The sequence below is a fragment of the Oncorhynchus mykiss genome, chromosome 15 (genome assembly GCF_057628025.1).
Source record: "Oncorhynchus mykiss isolate SJ-2025 chromosome 15, ASM5762802v1, whole genome shotgun sequence".
Classification (NCBI taxonomy): Eukaryota; Metazoa; Chordata; class Actinopteri; order Salmoniformes; family Salmonidae; genus Oncorhynchus; species Oncorhynchus mykiss.
In genome coordinates, this window is record NC_143036.1 from 82,859,867 (window position 1) to 82,885,998 (window position 26,132).

At 39.3% G+C, this 26,132-nt stretch overlaps 1 protein-coding gene across 1 annotated transcript in view; it reads left to right on the top strand.

Moving 5' to 3' along the window:
• Positions 1–10,858, top strand: part of mrps33 (mitochondrial ribosomal protein S33) — a gene marked incomplete at its 3' end in the record, with an annotated part of 16,595 nt that extends 5,737 nt beyond the window's left edge. The window contains 2 exon segments of the mRNA NM_001171863.1: positions 9,816–10,036; positions 10,529–10,858. Coding sequence (NP_001165334.1) covers positions 9,822–10,036; positions 10,529–10,634 — 321 coding nt within the window. The 5' untranslated portion in view covers positions 9,816–9,821.
• Positions 10,859–26,132: the final 15,274 nt, after the last annotated feature.

Below are 26,132 nucleotides of genomic sequence, written 5' to 3' on the forward strand. Positions count from 1 at the left end.
CAGTAGGGATGACCAGGGATGTTCTCTGTTTAGTGAGTCCTCCAGGTCAGAGGCAGTAGGGATGACCAGGGATGTTCTCTGTTTAGTGAGTCCTCCAGGTCAGAGGCAGTAGGGATGACATGGGATTTTCTCTTTAAGTGTGTGAATTAGATCATTTTCCTGTCCTGCTAAGCATTCGAAATGTAAAGAGTGCTTTTGAGTGTCAGGGAAAATGTACGGAGTAGAAGGTACATTTATTGTCTTTATGAATGTAGTAAAGTAAAAGTTTTTTTTGTTTTTTTTTAAATAGTAAAGTACAGATACCCCAAACAACTTCAGTAGTACTTTACAGTATTTTTACTTCAGTAGTACTTTACAGTATTTTTTACTTCAGTAGTACTTTACAGTATTTTTACTTCAGTAGTACTTTACAGTATTTTTACTTCAGTACTTTACACCACTGAAAACCGACAATCCATAATATCAGTCAAAAATATACAATTCCCAGTTTATGCTACGAAACCAACTTTTATAAGAGATTTTATAAATGGGTTATATTTGACTCTACATTCCATGACGTACACCAAGGCATTGTTGTCAGAATAGATGGATGCGGCTCAATACATGATTTATATATTAAACTAATACATTTCTCGGTACTCCAGAAAATATTGCTATCGTGTCGTAAGTCACAGCGGGCCTGGTACCATTCGGAATGCAGTCTGTTTCATTGGCTCAATATTTTTTGGGGACGAAAACGGACAATTGTAACTAAGGCTGGGAATGTCAATACGATCACCGAGAGATTGAAAACCAGCTTCTAGCTCAAGGCCATCAGATTTGCTAAAAAGCCGCCATCTCTAACTCAGAGAAGCTTCTGCCTACATTGAGACCCAATCACTGGCCACTTTAATAAATGGACCCGCTAGTCACTTTAAACAATGTCACTTGAAATAATGACACTAATTTTGTTTACATATCTAATATTACTCATATCACGTGTGTATATACTGTATTTTATACCATCTACTGCACCTTGCCTATGCTGCTTGACCATCGCTCATCCATATATTTATATGTACATATTCTCATTCACCCCTTTAGATTAGTGTGTATTAGGTCGTTGTTGGGGAATTGTTAGATTACTTGTTAGATATTACTGCATTGTCGGAACTAGAAGCACAAGCATTTCGCTGAACTCGCATTTACATCTGCTAACAATGTGTATGTGACCAATAAGATTTGATTCAATCAAACTAACAAGGCCAAATGATCACAAGTCAGTTATAATGTGGCTGATAGGCTAGCGTATCTAGTTATGTAGCAAGATAAAAAACACAGACTAAACTTAGTCTAGATAGCTAGCTGCTAGGAGGATGTCATTGGAGGAGTGGGTGAGTGACTGACTTTTCCGGTGGCTACAGAGCTAGGGATGCAGGTGTCATTTGGTTAAGCTAGCAAGAAATACGAATCGCTATTCTTAAATTAGAGTGAATTTGCAAACGCAAGAGATATGCTATCTACTTCGATTTCAGAGCGCAGAATAACTGATGAATTTACCGACGCGCAACACCTGCTGATTATGACCGATGTCAGTAAACTGGTTCTTGACACAATGCCCGCTTAACCCGGAAGCCAGCCGCACCAATTGTGTCGGAGGAAACACCGTACACCTGGGGACCGTGTCAGCATTAAACCCAGCCCGCCACAGGTGTCGCTAGTGCGCGATGGGACAAGAACATCCCTGCCGTTTTATTTACTGCAGTGTCTACTAATTGTCCAAACGCACGGCCACTTTCACTCTATATTGCTATAGGATTTTCACAAATGCCCAAAACATTTATGAACATGTGAAAATGACCATGTGCTCACTTGTCAGAAATTCCTGGGTTGTATATGAACAGATTTTAATCAGAGTTCATGTTGCTAAAATGCAGTCCGTCCCATTTTACACCCAGGAAACAGCCATTCAACTTGCCAGTCACCAGCTTTTCAAGCTTTAATAATGTCAAAAAACATTTGTTAACTAGCTACCAAAGAATGGAGTTTCTCTGAGCAACTATCGACAGTACTGCCGTCACGACCTGTAGGCACTTCCTAATAAGGTCTGAATAGAAAGATGCAACTAAAAAAATGCCTGGAAATAATCTATATTACATTCTGGGTAGAGCAGGTGGAATAGTATTACATTCTGGGGGTAGAGCAGGTGGAATAGTATTACATTCTGGGTAGAGCAGGTGGAATAGTATTACATTCTGGGGGTAGAGCAGGTGGAATAGTATTACATTCTGGGTAGAGCAGGTGGAATAGTATTACATTCTGGGGGTAGAGCAGGTGGAATAGTATTACATTCTGGGGGTAGAGCAGGTGGAATAGTATTACATTCTGGGTAGGGCAGGTGGAATAGTATTGCATTCTGGGTAGAGCAGGTGGAATAGTATTACATTCTGGGGGTAGAGCAGGTGGAATAGTATTACATTCTGGGGGTAGAGCAGGTGGAATAGTATTACATTCTGGGGGTAGAGCAGGTGGAATAGTATTACATTCTGGGGGTAGAGCAGGTGGAATAGTATTACATTCTGGGGAGAGCAGGTGGAATAGTATTACATTCTGGGGAGAGCAGGTGGAATAGTATTACATTCTGGGTAGAGCAGGTGGAATAGTATTACATTCTGGGTAGAGCAGGTGGAATAGTATTACATTCTGGGGGGAGAGCAGGTGGAATAGTATTACATTCTGGGGAGAGCAGGTGGAATAGTATCACATTCTGGGGAGAGCAGGTGGAATAGTATTACATTCTGGGGGTAGAGCAGGTGGAATAGTATTACATTCTGGGTAGAGCAGGTGGAATAGTATTACATTCTGGGGGTAGAGCAGGTGGAATAGTATTACATTCTGGGTAGAGCAGGTGGAATAGTATTACATTCTGGGTAGGGCAGGTGGAATAGTATTGCATTCTGGGTAGAGCAGGTGGAATAGTATTACATTCTGGGGGTAGAGCAGGTGGAATAGTATTACATTCTGGGTAGAGCAGGTGGAATAGTATTACATTCTGGGTAGGGCAGGTGGAATAGTATTGCATTCTGGGTAGAGCAGGTGGAATAGTATTACATTCTGGGGTTAGAGCAGGTGGAATAGTATTACATTCTGGGGGTAGAGCAGGTGGAATAGTATTACATTCTGGGGGTAGAGCAGGTGGAATAGTATTACATTCTGGGGAGAGCAGGTGGAATAGTATTACATTCTGGGTAGAGCAGGTGGAATAGTATTACATTCTGGGTAGAGCAGGTGGAATAGTATTACATTCTGGGTAGAGCAGGTGGAATAGTATTACATTCTGGGTAGAGCAGGTGGAATAGTATTACATTCTGGGGAGAGCAGGTGGAATAGTATTCCATTCTGGGGGTAGAGCAGGTGGAATAGTATTACATTCTGGGGGGAGAGCAGGTGGAATAGTATTACATTCTGGGGAGAGCAGGTGGAATAGTATTACATTCTGGGTAGAGCAGGTGGAATAGTATTACATTCTGGGGGTAGAGCAGGTGGAATAGTATTACATTCTGGGTAGAGCAGGTGGAATAGTATTACACTCTGGGTAGGGCAGGTGGAATAGTATTGCATTCTGGGTAGAGCAGGTGGAATAGTATTACATTCTGGGGGTAGAGCAGGTGGAATAGTATTGCATTCTGGGGGTAGAGCAGGTGGAATAGTATTACATTCTGGGTAGAGCAGGTGGAATAGTATTACATTCTGGGTAGAGCAGGTGGAATAGTATTACATTCTGGGTAGAGCAGGTGGAATAGTATTACATTCTGGGTAGAGCAGGTGGAATAGTATTACATTCTGGGGGTAGAGCAGGTGGAATAGTATTACATTCTGGGGGTAGAGCAGGTGGAATAGTATTACATTCTGGGGGTAGAGCAGGTGGAATAGTATTACATTCTGGGGGTAGAGCAGGTGGAATAGTATTACATTCTGGGGGTAGAGCAGGTGGAATAGTATTACATTCTGGGGGTAGAGCAGGTGGAATAGTATTACATTCTGGGGGTAGAGCAGGTGGAATAGTATTACATTCTGGGTAGAGCAGGTGGAATAGTATTACATTCTGGGTAGAGCAGGTGGAATAGTATTACATTCTGGGTAGAGCAGGTGGAATAGTATTACATTCTGGGTAGAGCAGGTGGAATAGTATTACATTCTGGGGAGAGCAGGTGGAATAGTATTCCATTCTGGGGGTAGAGCAGGTGGAATAGTATTACATTCTGAGGGGAGAGCAGGTGGAATAGTATTACATTCTGGGGAGAGCAGGTGGAATAGTATTACATTCTGGGGGTAGAGCAGGTGGAATAGTATTACATTCTGGGTAGAGCAGGTGGAATAGTATTACATTCTGGGGGTAGAGCAGGTGGAATAGTATTACATTCTGGGGGTAGAGCAGGTGGAATAGTATTACATTCTGGGTAGGGCAGGTGGAATAGTATTGCATTCTGGGTAGAGCAGGTGGAATAGTATTACATTCTGGGGGTAGAGCAGGTGGAATAGTATTGCATTCTGGGGGTAGAGCAGGTGGAATAGTATTACATTCTGGGTAGAGCAGGTGGAATAGTTTTACATTCTGGGTAGAGCAGGTGGAATAGTATTACATTCTGGGTAGAGCAGGTGGAATAGTATTACATTCTGGGTAGAGCAGGTGGAATAGTATTACATTCTGGGTAGAGCAGGTGGAATAGTATTACATTCTGGGGGTAGAGCAGGTGGAATAGTATTACATTCTGGGGGTAGAGCAGGTGGAATAGTATTACATTCTGGGGGTAGAGCAGGTGGAATAGTATTACATTCTGGGGGTAGAGCAGGTGGAATAGTATTACATTCTGGGTAGAGCAGGTGGAATAGTATTACATTCTGGGTAGAGCAGGTGGAATAGTATTACATTCTGGGGGTAGAGCAGGTGGAATAGTATTACATTCTGGGGGGAGAGCAGGTGGAATAGTATTACATTCTGGGGGTAGAGCAGGTGGAATAGTATTACATTCTGGGGGTAGAGCAGGTGGAATAGTATTACATTCTGGGGGTAGAGCAGGTGGAATAGTATTACATTTTGGGGGTAGAGCAGGTGGAATAGTATTACATTCTGGGGGGAGAGCAGGTGGAATAGTATTACATTCTGGGGGGAGAGCAGGTGGAATAGTATTACATTCTGGGGGGAGAGCAGGTAGAATAGTATTACATTCTGGGTAGAGCAGGTGGAATAGTATTACATTCTGGGTAGAGCAGGTGGAATAGTATTACATTCTGGGGGTAGAGCAGGTGGAATAGTATTACATTCTGGGGGTAGAGCAGGTGGAATAGTATTACATTCTGGGTAGAGCAGGTGGAATAGTATTACATTCTGGGTAGAGCAGGTGGAATAGTATTACATTCTGGGTAGAGCAGGTGGAATAGTATTACATTCTGGGTAGAGCAGGTGGAATAGTATTACATTCTGGGTAGAGCAGGTGGAATAGTATTACATTCTGGGTAGAGCAGGTGGAATAGTATTACGTTCTGGGTAGAGCAGGTGGAATAGTATTACATTCTGGGTAGAGCAGGTGGAATAGTATTACATTCTGGGGGGAGAGCAGGTGGAATAGTAATACATTCTGGGGGTAGAGCAGGTGGAATAGTATTACATTCTGGGTAGAGCAGGTAGAATAGTATTACATTCTGGGTAGAGCAGGTGGAATAGTATTACATTCTGGGGGGAGAGCAGGTGGAATAGTATTACATTCTGGGGGGAGAGCAGGTGGAATAGTATTACATTCTGGGGGGAGAGCAGGTGGAATAGTATTACATTCTGGGGGGAGAGCAGGTGGAATAGTATTACATTCTGGGTAGAGCAGGTGGAATAGTATTACATTCTGGGGGTAGAGCAGGTGGAATAGTATTACATTCTGGGTAGAGCAGGTGGAATAGTATTACATTCTGGGGGTAGAGCAGGTGGAATAGTATTACATTCTGGGGGTAGAGCAGGTGGAATAGTATTACATTCTGGGGGGAGAGCAGGTGGAATAGTATTACATTCTGGGTAGAGCAGGTGGAATAGTATTACATTCTGGGTAGAGCAGGTGGAATAGTATTACATTCTGGGTAGAGCAGGTGGAATAGTATTACATTCTGGGTAGAGCAGGTGGAATAGTATTACATTCTGGGTAGAGCAGGTGGAATAGTATTACATTCTGGGTAGAGCAGGTGGAATAGTATTACATTCTGGGTAGAGCAGGTGGAATAGTATTACATTCTGGGTAGAGCAGGTGGAATAGTATTACATTCTGGGGGTATAGCAGGTGGAATAGTATTACATTCTGGGTAGAGCAGGTGGAATAGTATTACATTCTGGGTAGAGCAGGTGGAATAGTATTACATTCTGGGGGTAGAGCAGGTGGAATAGTATTACATTCTGGGTAGAGCAGGTGGAATAGTATTACATTCTGGGTAGAGCAGGTGGAATAGTATTACATTCTGGGTAGAGCAGGTGGAATAGTATTACATTCTGGGGGGAGAGCAGGTGGAATAGTATTACATTCTGGGGGTAGAGCAGGTGGAATAGTATTACATTCTGGGGGTAGAGCAGGTGGAATAGTATTACATTCTGGGGGGAGAGCAGGTGGAATAGTATTACATTCTGGGGGTAGAGCAGGTGGAATAGTATTACATTCTGGGGGGAGAGCAGGTGGAATAGTATTACATTCTGGGGGGAGAGCAGGTGGAATAGTATTACATTCTGGGGGTAGAGCAGGTGGAATAGTATTACATTCTGGGTAGAGCAGGTGGAATAGTATTACATTCTGGGTAGAGCAGGTGGAATAGTATTACATTCTGGGGGTAGAGCAGGTGGAATAGTATTACATTCTGGGTAGAGCAGGTGGAATAGTATTACATTCTGGGTAGAGCAGGTGGAATAGTATTGCATTCTGGGGGTAGAGCAGGTGGAATAGTATTACATTCTGGGTAGAGCAGGTGGAATAGTATTACATTCTGGGGGTAGAGCAGGTGGAATAGTATTACATTCTGGGTAGAGCAGGTGGAATAGTATTACATTCTGGGTAGAGCAGGTGGAATAGTATTACATTCTGGGTAGAGCAGGTGGAATAGTATTACATTCTGGGTAGAGCAGGTGGAATAGTATTACATTCTGGGTAGAGCAGGTGGAATAGTATTACATTCTGGGGGGAGAGCAGGTGGAATAGTATTACATTCTGGGTAGAGCAGGTTTAAACAACCAATTTAGATATGTTCCTACACTGTTGTAGGTGATAAAACGGAGATCTGTCTATATTTACGAGATGCTCATGCCTCTGCTCTACCAATGGGACTCGTTGTTACAAACGCGACAAGCTTAGGCCCAATATAAGCCAATAGAAACTTACTGGGCTTTTTTTTTTTTTTTGATAGATTTTGTCAGGAGTGGAACCTCTCGCTCTGTGTTTGTTCCTCTCTGGATAAAATCAATGACCTTTCCATCTGCTGGATCAGCCAATCTGTGCGTGGCAGTGATAAGTGGTTTTATTGGAGGTGCAGAAAAGGTGGATTTGATGCTTTATTTCGACATTATTAAGTTGGACAAGCTGTTAAATGGCTGCTTCTTGGACTTAAAAGAGAGTCAGTGTATTCAACGTTTCCTGTAAGCCCAGATTGTTGTTCAGTTTAGATTGTTGACATGTATGTGTAAACTATATTACATCTGTTTTTTGAAAATATATTAGAGGTCGACCGAGTTTAACGCCGATACCGATTATTGGAGGACCAAAAAAAGCCGATACCGATTTATTGGAGGACCAAAAAAGCCGATACCGATTTATTGGAGGACCAAAAAAGCCGATACCGATTATTGGAGGACCAAAAAAAGCCGATACCGATTATTGGAGGACCAAAAAAGCCGATACCGATTTATTGGAGGACCAAAAAAGCCGATACCGATTATTGGAGGACCAAAAAAGCCGATACCGATTTATTGGAGGACCAAAAAAGCCGATACCGATTTATTGGAGGACCAAAAAAGCCGATACCGATTATTGGAGGACCAAAAAAGCCGATACCGATTTATTGGAGGACCAAAAAAGCCGATACCGATTATTGGAGGACCAAAAAAAGCCGATACCGATTTATTGGAGGACAAAAAAAGCCGATACCGATTTATTGGAGGACCAAAAAAGCCGATACCGATTTATTGGAGGACCAAAAAAAGCCGATACCGATTATTCGGCCGATTTTCATGCCAATTTTTTTTTTTTTATTGTTATTTTTATTTTTTTAATGTATTTGTAATAATGACAATTACAACAATACTGAATGAACACTTATTTTAACCTAATAAAATAAAAATCAATTTTGCCTCAAGTAAATAATGAAACATGTTCAATTTGGTTTAAATAATGCAAAAAACAAAGTGTTGGAGAAGAAAGTAAAAGTGCAATATGTGCCATGTCAGAAAGCGAACGTTTCAGTTCCTTGCTCAGAACATGAGAACATATGAAAGCTGGTGGTTCCTTTAAACATGAGTCTTCAATATTCCCAGGTAAGAAGTTTTAGGTTGCAGTTATTATAGGACTATTTCCCTCTATACCATTTGTATTTCATTAACCTTTGACTATTGGATGTTCTTATAGGCACTTTAGTATTGCCAGTGTAACAGTATAGCTTCCGTCCCTCTCCTCGCTCCTCCCTGGGCTCGAACCAGCAACACAACGACAACAGCCACCACATCAGCAGCGTTACACATGCAGAGCAAGGGAAACAACCAACCACCCCAAGGCTCAGAGCGAGAGAAGTTTGAAACGCTATTAGCGTGTGCTAACTAGCCAGCCATTTCACTTCGGTCACACCAGCCCCATCTCGGGAGTTGATAGGCTTGAAGTCATAAACGGCGCCATGCTTGAAGCACAATGAAGAGCTGCTGGCAAAATGCACGAAAGTGCTGTTTGAATGAATGTTTACGCGCCTGCTTCTGCCTACCACCGCTCAGTCAGATACTTGTATGCTCAGTCAGATTATATGCAACACAGGACACGCTAGATAATATCTAGTAATATCATCAACAATGTGTAGTTATCTAGTGATTATGATTGATTGTTTTTTATAAGATAAGTTTAATGCTAGCTAGCAACTTACCTTGGCTTACTGCATTTGCGTAACAGGCAGTCAGTCTCCTTGTGGAGTGCAACGAGAGAGAGGCAGGTCGTTATTGCGTTGGACTAGTTAACTGTAAGGTTGCAAGATTGGATCCCCCGAGCTGACAAGGTGAAAATCTGTCTTTCTGCCCCTGAACGAGGCAGTTAACCCACTGTTCCTAGGCCGTCATTGAAAATAATGTGTTCTTAACTGACTTGCCTAGTTAAATTAAGATTAAATAAAGAAATCGGCAAATCGGCGCACAAAAATATCGATTTCCGATTGTTATGAAAACTTGAAATCGGACCTAATTAATCGGCCATTCCGATTTAATCGGTCTACCTCTAAAATATATACATCTGCACAATGAGCACTTGTTGTGTCAAATACATCATTACCGTTGTTGGCAAGGTAGCGTGCGAATTTTAGCCATATTAGCATAGACCAGGCATCAGTCAAAACAAGACATGGTATGAAGAACGAGCTGAAACGAGCCACCTACGATTCCCTACATGCCAGCTTCTTGTCATTGTTGCTAGCTATCCGACCATCCAGAATCACCAAACAGACTTCTGTCCCATTTGAGCGCTCGTGTCATTTTGTTGTCAGCTAACCCGTCTATAGAAGTTATTATTTTTTAGGACATATTTGACCGATGTTTGCTGCTTCTCTTTCCTCTTGTCTTTCAGCGAGCTATGGCCAGCCTGTCCAACTACGCCGTACGTATGGCGCGTCTCAGTGCACGTATCTTTGGGGATGTGGCGCGTCCTACGGACAACAAGTCCATGAAGGTGGTCCAGCTGTTCAAGGAGCCGCCCATGGCCCAGAAAAAGGAGGTGTACGACTGGTACCCTCAACACAAGATCTACTATGCCCTTACGCAGAAGCTACGATACATGGGACTCTTCAGGTAGTACATGATGTGGTGATGGGCTTAATAGATCCATAGGCCTATTCATGGGAAAGGGATCTGGGTTGTTTTGGCATGTCTGTGTTTGGCAGTGTTCAGTAATGTATACAGCCCTACTCTAGCCAGAACCACTGCTAGAGGCTTTAGAAGGTTCTTCTGGCTAACCACAGACAGGGAAATTTGTGTTCTAGACCCTGTTTGTCTCTGTTCTAGACCCTGTTTATCTCTGTGTTCTAGACCCAGTTTGTCTCTGTGTTCTAACCAGACAGTGTTCTAGACCCTGTTTGTCTCTGTGTTCTAGACCCTGTTTGTCTCTGTGTTCTAGACCCTGTTTGTCTCTGTGTTCTAGACCCTGTTTGTCTCTGTGTTCTAGACCCTGTTTGTCTCTGTGTTCTAGACCCTGTTTGTCTATGTTCTTCTGTACACCTCCTTCAGTGTAGTATTAATTTAGCTCGCATCAGTAACACCATTTCCTCCCTGTTTCCCCACCAGAGATGAACACGAGGACTTCAAGGAGGAGATGCGTCGGCTGAGGAAACTGAGAGGCAAGGGGAAACCCAAGAAGGGTGAGGGAAAGAGAGCCACCAAGAAGAAATGAGCTCTTCCTTTCCCTGTCATATAGGACCTGTGGATAAACCCAGCCTTGCCCTGTCATATAGGACCTGTGGATAAACCCATCCTTGCCCTGTCATATAGGACCTGTGGATAAACCCAGCCTTGCCCTGTCATATAGGACCTGTGGATAAACCCATCCTTGCCCTGTCATATAGGACCTGTGGATAAACCCAGCCTTGCCCTGTCATATAGGACCTATGGGGGGAATCACAACAGTCCTCGTTTGCTTTGGGACACCAGAGGAATGGCCTCCCTAACTGTGTTCACAACGGTAACATGTGACCCCCACTCAGGATGTTCATAATGAATGGATCCTTGGAACAGCTAATGATGTGTGTTGAGAGGATCCTTTCATGACCCCATCACAGGAGATCCTGTCTGACAAGTGACCAGTCTTTGACCGCTGTGTGTTTGGTACATAAAGCCTTTCTGTTCATTGCTTGACGAGAGGTTTCCCTTGTGTCCACGTTGTTATCAGCTTTCTGTTCTCATAGTCTCTGTACAGTGAACGGGTGAAGGAGATCTGGAGGGCATCAGTACATAGAACTGTGATGCTGGTATGTTCCTATTGACTGAGACAATGCTGGTGTTTTACATCTGTTCTGAGTAACACCAGCTGTCATGAATAAAATCCTGAAAAGAAATCTGCTGAAATGTGACTCTCCAGTTTGTGACTGGTTTATTGCCATGCAAATACTGTGTTATACCATGTTGTTACTAGGGACTTGGTGTAACTACAGGAAACCCATTAAAAACCTGATCTGTTCTCTTTATGAATTGATGGCCAGTTTTTCAAGTGATCTGTATTTCTCCTATCGGCTCAACTGGATAGATGCCAGTTCTATTCATTATATTTCTATTCATTTAGTCCTATCTGACAGGAGATATGAATGGAGAGTCCGGTTCTATTCATTATATTTCTAATCATTAGTCCTATCTGACGGGAGATGTGAATGGAGAGTCCGGTTCTATTCATTATATTTCTAATCATTAGTCCTATCTGACGGGAGATATGAATGGAGAGCCAGACCACCTTGATACACATGTAGTGGGTCTTGTACTGGTGTAGTGTCCAGAGACTGACTGGGTACGTCCACCCTATTCCCTATGTAGTGCACTACTTTAGACCAGAGCCCTATTCCCTATATAGTGCACTACTTTAGACCAGAGCCCTATTCCCTATATAGTACACTACTTTAGACCAGAGCCCTATTCCCTATATAGTGCACTACTATAGACCAGAGCCCTACTCCCTATGTAGTACACTACTATAGACCAGAGCCCTATTCCCTATGTAGTGCACTACTATAGACCAGAGCCCTATTCCCTATGTAGTACACTACTATAGACCAGAGCCCTATTCCCTATGTAGTGCACTACTATAGACCAGAGCCCTATTCCCTATATAGTACACTACTTTAGACCAGAGCCCTATTCCCTACATAGTACACTACTTTAGACCAGAGCCCTATTCCCTATATAGTACACTACTTTAGACCAGAGCCCTATTCCCTACATAGTGAACTACTTTAGACCAGAGCCCTATTCCCTACGTAGTACACTACTATAGACCAGAGCCCTATTCCCTATATAGTGCACTACTATAGACCAGAGCCCTATTCCCTACATAGTGCACTACTTTAGACCAGAACCCTATTCCCTATGTAGTGCACTACTATAGACCAGAGCCCTATTCCCTATGTAGTGCACTACTTTAGACCAGAGCCCTATTCCCTATATAGTGCACTACTATAGACCAGAGCCCTATTCCCTATATAGTACACTACTTTAGACCAGGGCCCTATTCCCTATGTAGTGCACCTTTCTATAAAAGGAACAGGGTGGCATTTGGGAAGAACACTGATATTACTGGGCTCCTCTCTCTGTCCTCGCTGTCTCTCTCTCTGTCCTCGCTGTCTCTCTCTCTGTCCTCGCTGTCTCTCTCTCTGTCCTCGCTGTCTCTCTCTCTGTCCTCGCTGTCTCTCTCTCTGTCCTCGCTGTCTCTCTCTCTGTCCTCGCTGTCTCTCTCTCTGTCCTCGCTGTCTCTCTCTGTCCTCGCTGTCTCTCTCTCTGTCCTCGCGGTCTCTCTCTCTCTATCTCTGTCCTTGCTGTCTCTCTCTGTCCTCGCTGTCTGTCTCTCTGTCCTCGCTGTCTCTCTCTCTCTGTATCTCTCGCTGTCTCTTTGTCCTCACTGTCTGTCTCTCGCTCTCTGTCCTCGCTGTCTCTCTGTCCTCACTCTCTGTCCTCGCTGTCTCTCTCTCTGTATCTCTCGCTGCCTCTCTCTCTCTCTGTATCTCTCGCTGCCTCTCTCTCTCTCTGTATCTCTCGCTGCCTCTCTCTCTCTCTCTCTCGCTGCCTCTCTCTCTCTCTGTGTAATATCCTCTGTCCCAGAGAGCTGGTCTCTTCTGGTTGCTCATCATGAGACCAGAACACTCATTTAACACCATGGCAGTTAAACCAGAACCATAATCTTGATTATGTCCAATTTAATACATTTAACATAACCCCAATGATAGGTTTCAGTACGTGCAGATAGGACTTGTAAGATGTGTTTTTGACTATGTCCCCCCCCCCTGGTGTGCACTCAGATGGTGTGTCCCAGGGTCAAAGGAGGGATGAGGAGATGCAGCCCTTCTACACTGAACAAAAATATAAACACAATATGTAATGTTTTGGTTCCATGAGCAGAAATAAAAGATCCCATAAATGTTCCAGACGCACAAAAAGCTGATTTCTTTCCAATGTTAGACTCACGTGTTTACATCGCTGTTAGTGAACAGTTCTCCTTTACTGAGAACACATCCACCTGACAGGAGTGGCATATCAAGAAGCTGATTAAACGGAATGATTTGTTACACAGGTGCACCTTGTGCTGGAGACAAATGCCCCTCTAAAATGTGCCGTTTTGTTACACAACACAATGCCAGAGATTTCTCAAGTTTTGAGGGAGCGTGCAATTGGCATGTTGACTGCTGGAAGGTCCACCAGAGCTGTTGCCAGAGAATTTAATGTTTATTTCTCTACCATAAGCCACCTCCAATGTCGTTTTAGAGAATTTGGCAGTACATCCAACTGGCCTTGCTACCTCACAACCACGTGTATGGTGTTGTGTGTGCAAGCGGTTTGCTGATGTCATTGTTGTGAACAAAGTGCCTCAAGGTGGTGGTTGGGTTATGGTATGGGTAGGCATAATCTACGGACAATTTTATCGAAGGCAATTTAAACGCACAGAGATTCGGTGACAAGATCCTGAGGCCCATTGTCATGCCATTCGTCTTCCATTACCCCATGTTTCAGCATGATAATGAACGGCCCCATGTCACTAGGATCTCTACACAATTCCTGGAACCTGAAAATGTCCCAGTTCTTCCATGGCCTGCAGACTCACCAGACATGTCACCCATATTGAGCATGTTTGGGATGCTCTGGATTGACGTGTACGACAGCGTGTTCCAGTTCCCGCCCAATATCCAGCAACTTCGCAACAGCCGTTGAAGAGGAGTGGGACAACATTCCAACAGGCCACAATTGACGGCCTGATCAACTCTGTGTGAAGGAGATGTGTCGCGCTGCATGAGACAAATGGTGGTGACAGCAGATACTGACCGGTTTTCTGATCCACACCCCTACCTTTTATTTACGGTTTCTGTGACCAACAGATGCATGTCTTTCTTCCTAGTCGTGAAATTTATAGATTAGTGCCTAATTTATTTATTTAAATTGACTGATTTCCTTACATAAACTGCAACTGGGTAAAATCATTTAAATTGTTTCATGTTGTGTTTATATTTTTGTTCAGTATAATTGGCAGGGTTGACTTGCCTACAGATTAAACCTGCAGTTTGATTTACCCAGAGATTCAGATAAAATGGAAGAGATGCCTACTGTATGTCTCCACCCTGACAATGGAAACTGTTGTCCATAGAGCGGTGGAAGACTGCCTGTCACGCTCCCTCCTCTCTTCGGATTGGTGGATACATCTAGTCTATTTGAATATTTTGTTGAATATTCGATGAGGGGTTCCTGACGTCACCTGTCTGTAATTACGTGGAGAGTGAGACGACTCGTGAACAGGACTGTCAAGAACCGGGATAAACTGATATGAAGTGTTTTTTTTTCTCAAAGTTGCCGGGATGTCACGTGTTCTACTTATATCAGCGCGCTCGTAACAACCTAAACATGACAAGTCTTCTATTCAATCAAATAAGCCTCACGAAGCAAATAAGCCATTTCACTTTTTTGTTGACCAAAAGTCGACACTCATTCTCATTATTTTACGTTAGGTTAGTCAAATCAAATTCAAATCCAAGCTGCTTTATTGGCATGAAAAACATTGCGTCAATATTGCCCAGGCAACAATGTATACAATATAAATTGTAATAAAATAATGCAGAATAATAATATCAAATGGTAATAAATAATAAAAATAATTAAATGGTAACAGTTAATAGTAGATAAATAATAAATAATAGGAATGAAAAAAAGCTAAAAATGGAAAATGAAACTATAACTAACTCACCATTACATCAGTACTACCACTAGCATCACCATGACTAATACAATACTATACCACCACTACCACAACCATCATTAATTATCAACAATACTATACCACCACTACCACAACCATCATTAATTATCAACAATACTATACCACCACTACCACAACCATCATTAATTATCAACAATACTATACCACCACAACCACAACCATCATTAATTATCAACAATACTATACCACCACTACCACAACCATCATTAATTATCAACAATACTATGCCACCACTACCACAACTATCATTAATTATCAACAATACTATACCACCACTACCACAACCATCATTAATTATCAACAATACTATACCACCACAACCATCATTAATTATCAACAATACTATACCACCACTACCACAACCATCATTAATTATCAACAATACTATACCACCACTACCACAACCATCATTAATTATCAACAATACTATACCACCACTACCACAACCATCATTAATTATCAACAATACTATACCACCACAACCACAACCATCATTAATTATCAACAATACTATACCACCACTACCACAACCATCATTAATTATCAACAATACTATACCACCACCACCACAACCATCATTAATTATCAACAATACTATACCACCAATACCACAACCATCATTAATTATCAACAATACTATACCACCACAACCACAACCATCATTAATTATCAACAATACTATACCACCACCACCACAACCATCATTAATTATCAACAATACTATACCACCACTACCACAACTATCATTAATTATCAACAATACTATACCACCACTACCACAACCATCATTAATTATCAACAATACTATACCACCACCACCACCACTACCACAACTATCATTAATTATCAACAATACTATACCACCACTACCACAACCATCATTAATTATCAACAATACTATACCACCACCACCACAACTATCATTAATTATCAACAATACTATACCACCACTACCACAACCATCATTAATTATCAACAATACTATACCACCACAACCATCATTAATTATCAACAATACTATACCACCACTACCACAACCATCATTAATTATCAACAATACTATACCACCACTACCACAACCATCATTAATTATCAACAATACTATACCACCACTACCACAACCATCATTAATTATCAACAATACTATACCACCACAACCACAACCATCATTAATTATCAACAATACTATACCACCACTACCACAACCATCATTAATTATCAACAATACTATACCACCACCACCACAACCATCATTAATTATCAACAATACTATACCACCAATACCACAACCATCATTAATTATCAACAATACTATACCACCACAACCACAACCATCATTAATTATCAACAATACTATACCACCACCACCACAACCATCATTAATTATCAACAATACTATACCACCACTACCACAACTATCATTAATTATCAACAATACTATACCACCACTACCACAACCATCATTAATTATCAACAATACTATACCACCACCACCACCACTACCACAACTATCATTAATTATCAACAATACTATACCACCACAACCACAACCATCATTAATTATCAACAATACTATACCACCACCACCACAACCATCATTAATTATCAACAATACTATACCACAACTGCCACAACCATCATTAATTATCAACAATACTATACCACCACAACCACAACTATCATTAATTATCAACAATACTATACCACCACTACCACAACCATCATTCATTATCAACAATACTATACCACCACCACCACAACCATCATTAATTATCAACAATACTATACCACCACCACCACAACCATCATTCAATTTCAACAATACTATACCACCACAACTATCATTAATTATCAACAATACTATACCACCACAACCACAACCATCATTAATTATCAACAATACTATACCACCACCACCACAACCATCATTAATTATCAACAATACTATACCACCACTACCACAACCATCATTAATTATCAACAATACTATACCACCACCACCACAACCATCATTAATTATCAACAATACTATACCACCACCACCACAACCATCATTCAATTTCAACAATACTATACCACCACAACTATCATTAATTATCAACAATACTATACCACCACTACCACAACCATCATTAATTATCAACAATACTATACCACCACCACCACCACAACTATCATTAATTATCAACAATACTATACCACCACTACCACAACTATCATTAATTATCAACAATACTATACCACCACCACCACCACCACAACCATCATTAATTATCAACAATACTATACCACCACTACCACAACCATCATTAATTATCAACAATACTATACCACCACCACCACAACTATCATTAATTATCAACAATACTATACCACCACTACCACAACCATCATTAATTATCAACAATACTATACCACCACTACCACAACCATCATTAATTATCAACAATACTATACCACCACTACCACAACCATCATTAATTATCAACAATACTATACCACCACTACCACAACCATCATTAATGATCAACAATACTATACCACCACTACCACAACTATCATTAATTATCAACAATACTATACCACCACTACCACAACTATCATTAATTATCAACAATACTATACCACCACCACCACCACCACAACCATCATTAATTATCAACAATACTATACCACCACTACCACAACCATCATTAATTATCAACAATACTATACCACCACTACCACAACCATCATTAATTATCAACAATACTATACCACCACCACCACCACAACCATCATTAATTATCAACAATACTATACCACCACCACCACCACCACAACCATCATTAATTATCAACAATACTATACCACCACTACCACAACTATCATTAATTATCAACAATACTATACCACCACTACCACAACCATCATTAATTATCAACAATACTATACCACCACCACCACCACTACCACAACTATCATTAATTATCAACAATACTATACCACCACTACCACAACCATCATTAATTATCAACAATACTATACCACCACCACCACAACTATCATTAATTATCAACAATACTATACCACCACTACCACAACCATCATTAATTATCAACAATACTATACCACCACTACCACAACCATCATTAATGATCAACAATACTATACCACCACAACCACAACCATCATTAATTATCAACAATACTATACCACCACCACCACAACCATCATTAATTATCAACAATACTATACCACAACTGCCACAACCATCATTAATGATCAACAATACTATACCACCACAACCACAACTATCATTAATTATCAACAATACTATACCACCACTACCACAACCATCATTCATTATCAACAATACTATACCACCACCACCACAACCATCATTAATTATCAACAATACTATACCACCACCACCACAACCATCATTCAATTTCAACAATACTATACCACCACAACTATCATTAATTATCAACAATACTATACCACCACAACCACAACCATCATTAATTATCAACAATACTATACCACCACCACCACAACCATCATTAATTATCAACAATACTATACCACCACTACCACAACCATCATTAATTATCAACAATACTATACCACCACCACCACAACCATCATTAATTATCAACAATACTATACCACCACCACCACAACCATCATTCAATTTCAACAATACTATACCACCACAACTATCATTAATTATCAACAATACTATACCACCACTACCACAACCATCATTAATTATCAACAATACTATACCACCACCACCACCACAACTATCATTAATTATCAACAATACTATACCACCACTACCACAACTATCATTAATTATCAACAATACTATACCACCACCACCACCACCACAACCATCATTAATTATCAACAATACTATACCACCACTACCACAACCATCATTAATTATCAACAATACTATACCACCACCACCACAACTATCATTAATTATCAACAATACTATACCACCACTACCACAACCATCATTTATTATCAACAATACTATACCACCACTACCACAACCATCATTAATTATCAACAATACTATACCACCACTACCACAACCATCATTAATTATCAACAATACTATACCACCACTACCACAACCATCATTAATGATCAACAATACTATACCACCACTACCACAACTATCATTAATTATCAACAATACTATACCACCACTACCACAACTATCATTAATTATCAACAATACTATACCACCACCACAACCATCATTAATTATCAACAATACTATACCACCACTACCACAACCATCATTAATTATCAACAATACTATACCACCACTACCACAACCATCATTAATTATCAACAATACTATACCACCACCACCACCACAACCATCATTAATTATCAACAATACTATACCACCACCACCACCACCACAACCATCATTAATTATCAACAATACTATACCACCACTACCACAACCATCATTAATTATCAACAATACTATACCACCACCACCACAACCATCATTAATTATCAACAATACTATACCACAACTGCCACAACCATCATTAATTATCAACAATACTATACCACCACCACCACAACCATCATTAATTATCAACAATACTATACCACCACTACCACAACCATCATTAATTATCAACAATACTATACCACCACCACCACCACCACAACCATAATTAATTATCAACAATACTATACCACCACTACCACAACCATCATTAATTATCAACAATACTATACCACCACCACTACCACAACCATCATTAATTATCAACAATACTATACCACCACCACCACCACAACCATCATTAATTATCAACAATACTATACCACCACTACCACAACCATCATTCATTATCAACAATACTATACCACCACTACCACAACCATCATTAATTATCAACAATACTATACCACCACCACTACCACAACCATCATTAATTATCAACAATACTATACCACCACCACTACCACAACCATCATTAATTATCAACAATACTATACCACCACTACCACCACAACCATCATTAATTATCAACAATACTATACCACCACTACCACAACCATCATTAATTATCATTAATTATCATTAATTAATTATCATTAATTATCAACAATACTATACCACCACCACCACAACCATCATTAATTATCAACAATACTATACCACCACCACCACAACCATCATTAATTATCAACAATACTATACCACAACTACCACCACAACCATCATTAATTATCAACAATACTATACCACAACTGCCACAACCATCATTAATTATCAACAATACTATACCACCACAACCACAACTATCATTAATTATCAACAATACTATACCACCACTACCACAACCATCATTCATTATCAACAATACTATACCACCACCACCACAACCATCATTAATTATCAACAATACTATACCACCACCACCACAACCATCATTCAATTTCAACAATACTATACCACCACAACTATCATTAATTATCAACAATACTATACCACAACTACCACCACAACCATCATTAATTATCAACAATACTATACCACAACTGCCACAACCATCATTAATTATCAACAATACTATACCACCACAACCACAACCATCATTAATTATCAACAATACTATACCACCACCACCACAACCATCATTAATTATCAACAATACTATACCACCACTACCACAACCATCATTAATTATCAACAATACTATACCACCACCACCACAACCATCATTAATTATCAACAATACTATACCACCACCACCACAACCATCATTCAATTTCAACAATACTATACCACCACAACTATCATTAATTATCAACAATACTATACCACCACTACCACAACCATCATTAATTATCAACAATACTATACCACCACCACCACCACAACTATCATTAATTATCAACAATACTATACCACCACTACCACAACTATCATTAATTATCAACAATACTATACCACCACCACCACCACCACAACCATCATTAATTATCAACAATACTATACCACCACTACCACAACCATCATTAATTATCAACAATACTATACCACCACCACCACAACTATCATTAATTATCAACAATACTATACCACCACTACCACAACTATCATTAATTATCAACAATACTATACCACCACTACCACAACTATCATTAATTATCAACAATACTATACCACCACTACCACAACCATCATTAATTATCAACAATACTATACCACCACTACCACAACCATCATTAATGATCAACAATACTATACCACCACTACCACAACTATCATTAATTATCAACAATACTATACCACCACTACCACAACTATCATTAATTATCAACAATACTATACCACCACCACCACCACCACAACCATCATTAATTATCAACAATACTATACCACCACTACCACAACCATCATTAATTATCAACAATACTATACCACCACTACCACAACCATCATTAATTATCAACAATACTATACCACCACCACCACCACAACCATCATTAATTATCAACAATACTATACCACCACCACCACCACCACAACCATCATTAATTATCAACAATACTATACCACCACTACCACAACTATCATTAATTATCAACAATACTATACCACCACTACCACAACCATCATTAATTATCAACAATACTATACCACCACCACCACCACTACCACAACTATCATTAATTATCAACAATACTATACCACCACTACCACAACCATCATTAATTATCAACAATACTATACCACCACCACCACAACTATCATTAATTATCAACAATACTATACCACCACTACCACAACCATAATTAATTATCAACAATACTATACCACCACTACCACAACCATCATTAATGATCAACAATACTATACCACCACAACCACAACCATCATTAATTATCAACAATACTATACCACCACCACCACAACCATCATTAATTATCAACAATACTATACCACAACTGCCACAACCATCATTAATTATCAACAATACTATACCACCACAACCACAACTATCATTAATTATCAACAATACTATACCACCACTACCACAACCATCATTCATTATCAACAATACTATACCACCACCACCACAACCATCATTAATTATCAACAATACTATACCACCACCACCACAACCATCATTCAATTTCAACAATACTATACCACCACAACTATCATTAATTATCAACAATACTATACCACCACAACCACAACCATCATTAATTATCAACAATACTATACCACCACCACCACAACCATCATTAATTATCAACAATACTATACCACCACTACCACAACCATCATTAATTATCAACAATACTATACCACCACCACCACAACCATCATTAATTATCAACAATACTATACCACCACCACCACAACCATCATTCAATTTCAACAATACTATACCACCACAACTATCATTAATTATCAACAATACTATACCACCACTACCACAACCATCATTAATTATCAACAATACTATACCACCACCACCACCACAACTATCATTAATTATCAACAATACTATACCACCACTACCACAACTATCATTAATTATCAACAATACTATACCACCACCACCACCACCACAACCATCATTAATTATCAACAATACTATACCACCACTACCACAACCATCATTAATTATCAACAATACTATACCACCACCACCACAACTATCATTAATTATCAACAATACTATACCACCACTACCACAACCATCATTAATTATCAACAATACTATACCACCACTACCACAACCATCATTAATTATCAACAATACTATACCACCACTACCACAACCATCATTAATTATCAACAATACTATACCACCACTACCACAACCATCATTAATGATCAACAATACTATACCACCACTACCACAACTATCATTAATTATCAACAATACTATACCACCACTACCACAACTATCATTAATTATCAACAATACTATACCACCACCACCACCACCACAACCATCATTAATTATCAACAATACTATACCACCACTACCACAACCATCATTAATTATCAACAATACTATACCACCACTACCACAACCATCATTAATTATCAACAATACTATACCACCACCACCACCACAACCATCATTAATTATCAACAATACTATACCACCACCACCACCACCACAACCATCATTAATTATCAACAATACTATACCACCACTACCACAACCATCATTAATTATCAACAATACTATACCACCACCACCACAACCATCATTAATTATCAACAATACTATACCACAACTGCCACAACCATCATTAATTATCAACAATACTATACCACCACCACCACAACCATCATTAATTATCAACAATACTATACCACCACTACCACAACCATCATTAATTATCAACAATACTATACCACCACCACCACCACCACAACCATAATTAATTATCAACAATACTATACCACCACTACCACAACCATCATTAATTATCAACAATACTATACCACCACCACTACCACAACCATCATTAATTATCAACAATACTATACCACCACCACCACCACAACCATCATTAATTATCAACAATACTATACCACCACTACCACAACCATCATTCATTATCAACAATACTATACCACCACTACCACAACCATCATTAATTATCAACAATACTATACCACCACCACTACCACAACCATCATTAATTATCAACAATACTATACCACCACCACTACCACAACCATCATTAATTATCAACAATACTATACCACCACTACCACCACAACCATCATTAATTATCAACAATACTATACCACCACTACCACAACCATCATTAATTATCATTAATTATCATTAATTAATTATCATTAATTATCAACAATACTATACCACCACCACCACAACCATCATTAATTATCAACAATACTATACCACCACTACCACCACAACCATCATTAATTATCAACAATACTATACCACTACCACCACAACCATCATTAATTATCAACAATACTATACCACCACTACCACCACAACCATCATTAATTATCAACAATACTATACCACCACCACCACCACTACCACAACCATCATTAATTATCAACAATACTATACCACCACCACCACAACCATCATTAATTATCAACAATACTATACCACCACTACCACAACCATCATTAATTATCAACAATACTATACCACCACCACCACAACCATCATTAATTATCAACAATACTATACCACCACCACCACAACCATCATTCAATTTCAACAATACTATACCACCACAACTATCATTAATTATCAACAATACTATACCACCACTACCACAACCATCATTAATTATCAACAATACTATACCACCACCACCACCACAACTATCATTAATTATCAACAATACTATACCACCACTACCACAACTATCATTAATTATCAACAATACTATACCACCACCACCACCACCACAACCATCATTAATTATCAACAATACTATACCACCACTACCACAACCATCATTAATTATCAACAATACTATACCACCACCACCACAACTATCATTAATTATCAACAATACTATACCACCACTACCACAACCATCATTAATTATCAACAATACTATACCACCACTACCACAACCATCATTAATTATCAACAATACTATACCACCACTACCACAACCATCATTAATTATCAACAATACTATACCACCACTACCACAACCATCATTAATGATCAACAATACTATACCACCACTACCACAACTATCATTAATTATCAACAATACTATACCACCACTACCACAACTATCATTAATTATCAACAATACTATACCACCACCACCACCACCACAACCATCATTAATTATCAACAATACTATACCACCACTACCACAACCATCATTAATTATCAACAATACTATACCACCACTACCACAACCATCATTAATTATCAACAATACTATACCACCACCACCACCACAACCATCATTAATTATCAACAATACTATACCACCACCACCACCACCACAACCATCATTAATTATCAACAATACTATACCACCACTACCACAACCATCATTAATTATCAACAATACTATACCACCACCACCACAACCATCATTAATTATCAACAATACTATACCACAACTGCCACAACCATCATTAATTATCAACAATACTATACCACCACCACCACAACCATCATTAATTATCAACAATACTATACCACCACTACCACAACCATCATTAATTATCAACAATACTATACCACCACCACCACCACCACAACCATAATTAATTATCAACAATACTATACCACCACTACCACAACCATCATTAATTATCAACAATACTATACCACCACCACTACCACAACCATCATTAATTATCAACAATACTATACCACCACCACCACCACAACCATCATTAATTATCAACAATACTATACCACCACTACCACAACCATCATTCATTATCAACAATACTATACCACCACTACCACAACCATCATTAATTATCAACAATACTATACCACCACCACTACCACAACCATCATTAATTATCAACAATACTATACCACCACCACTACCACAACCATCATTAATTATCAACAATACTATACCACCACTACCACCACAACCATCATTAATTATCAACAATACTATACCACCACTACCACAACCATCATTAATTATCATTAATTATCATTAATTAATTATCATTAATTATCAACAATACTATACCACCACCACCACAACCATCATTAATTATCAACAATACTATACCACCACTACCACCACAACCATCATTAATTATCAACAATACTATACCACTACCACCACAACCATCATTAATTATCAACAATACTATACCACCACTACCACCACAACCATCATTAATTATCAACAATACTATACCACCACCACCAC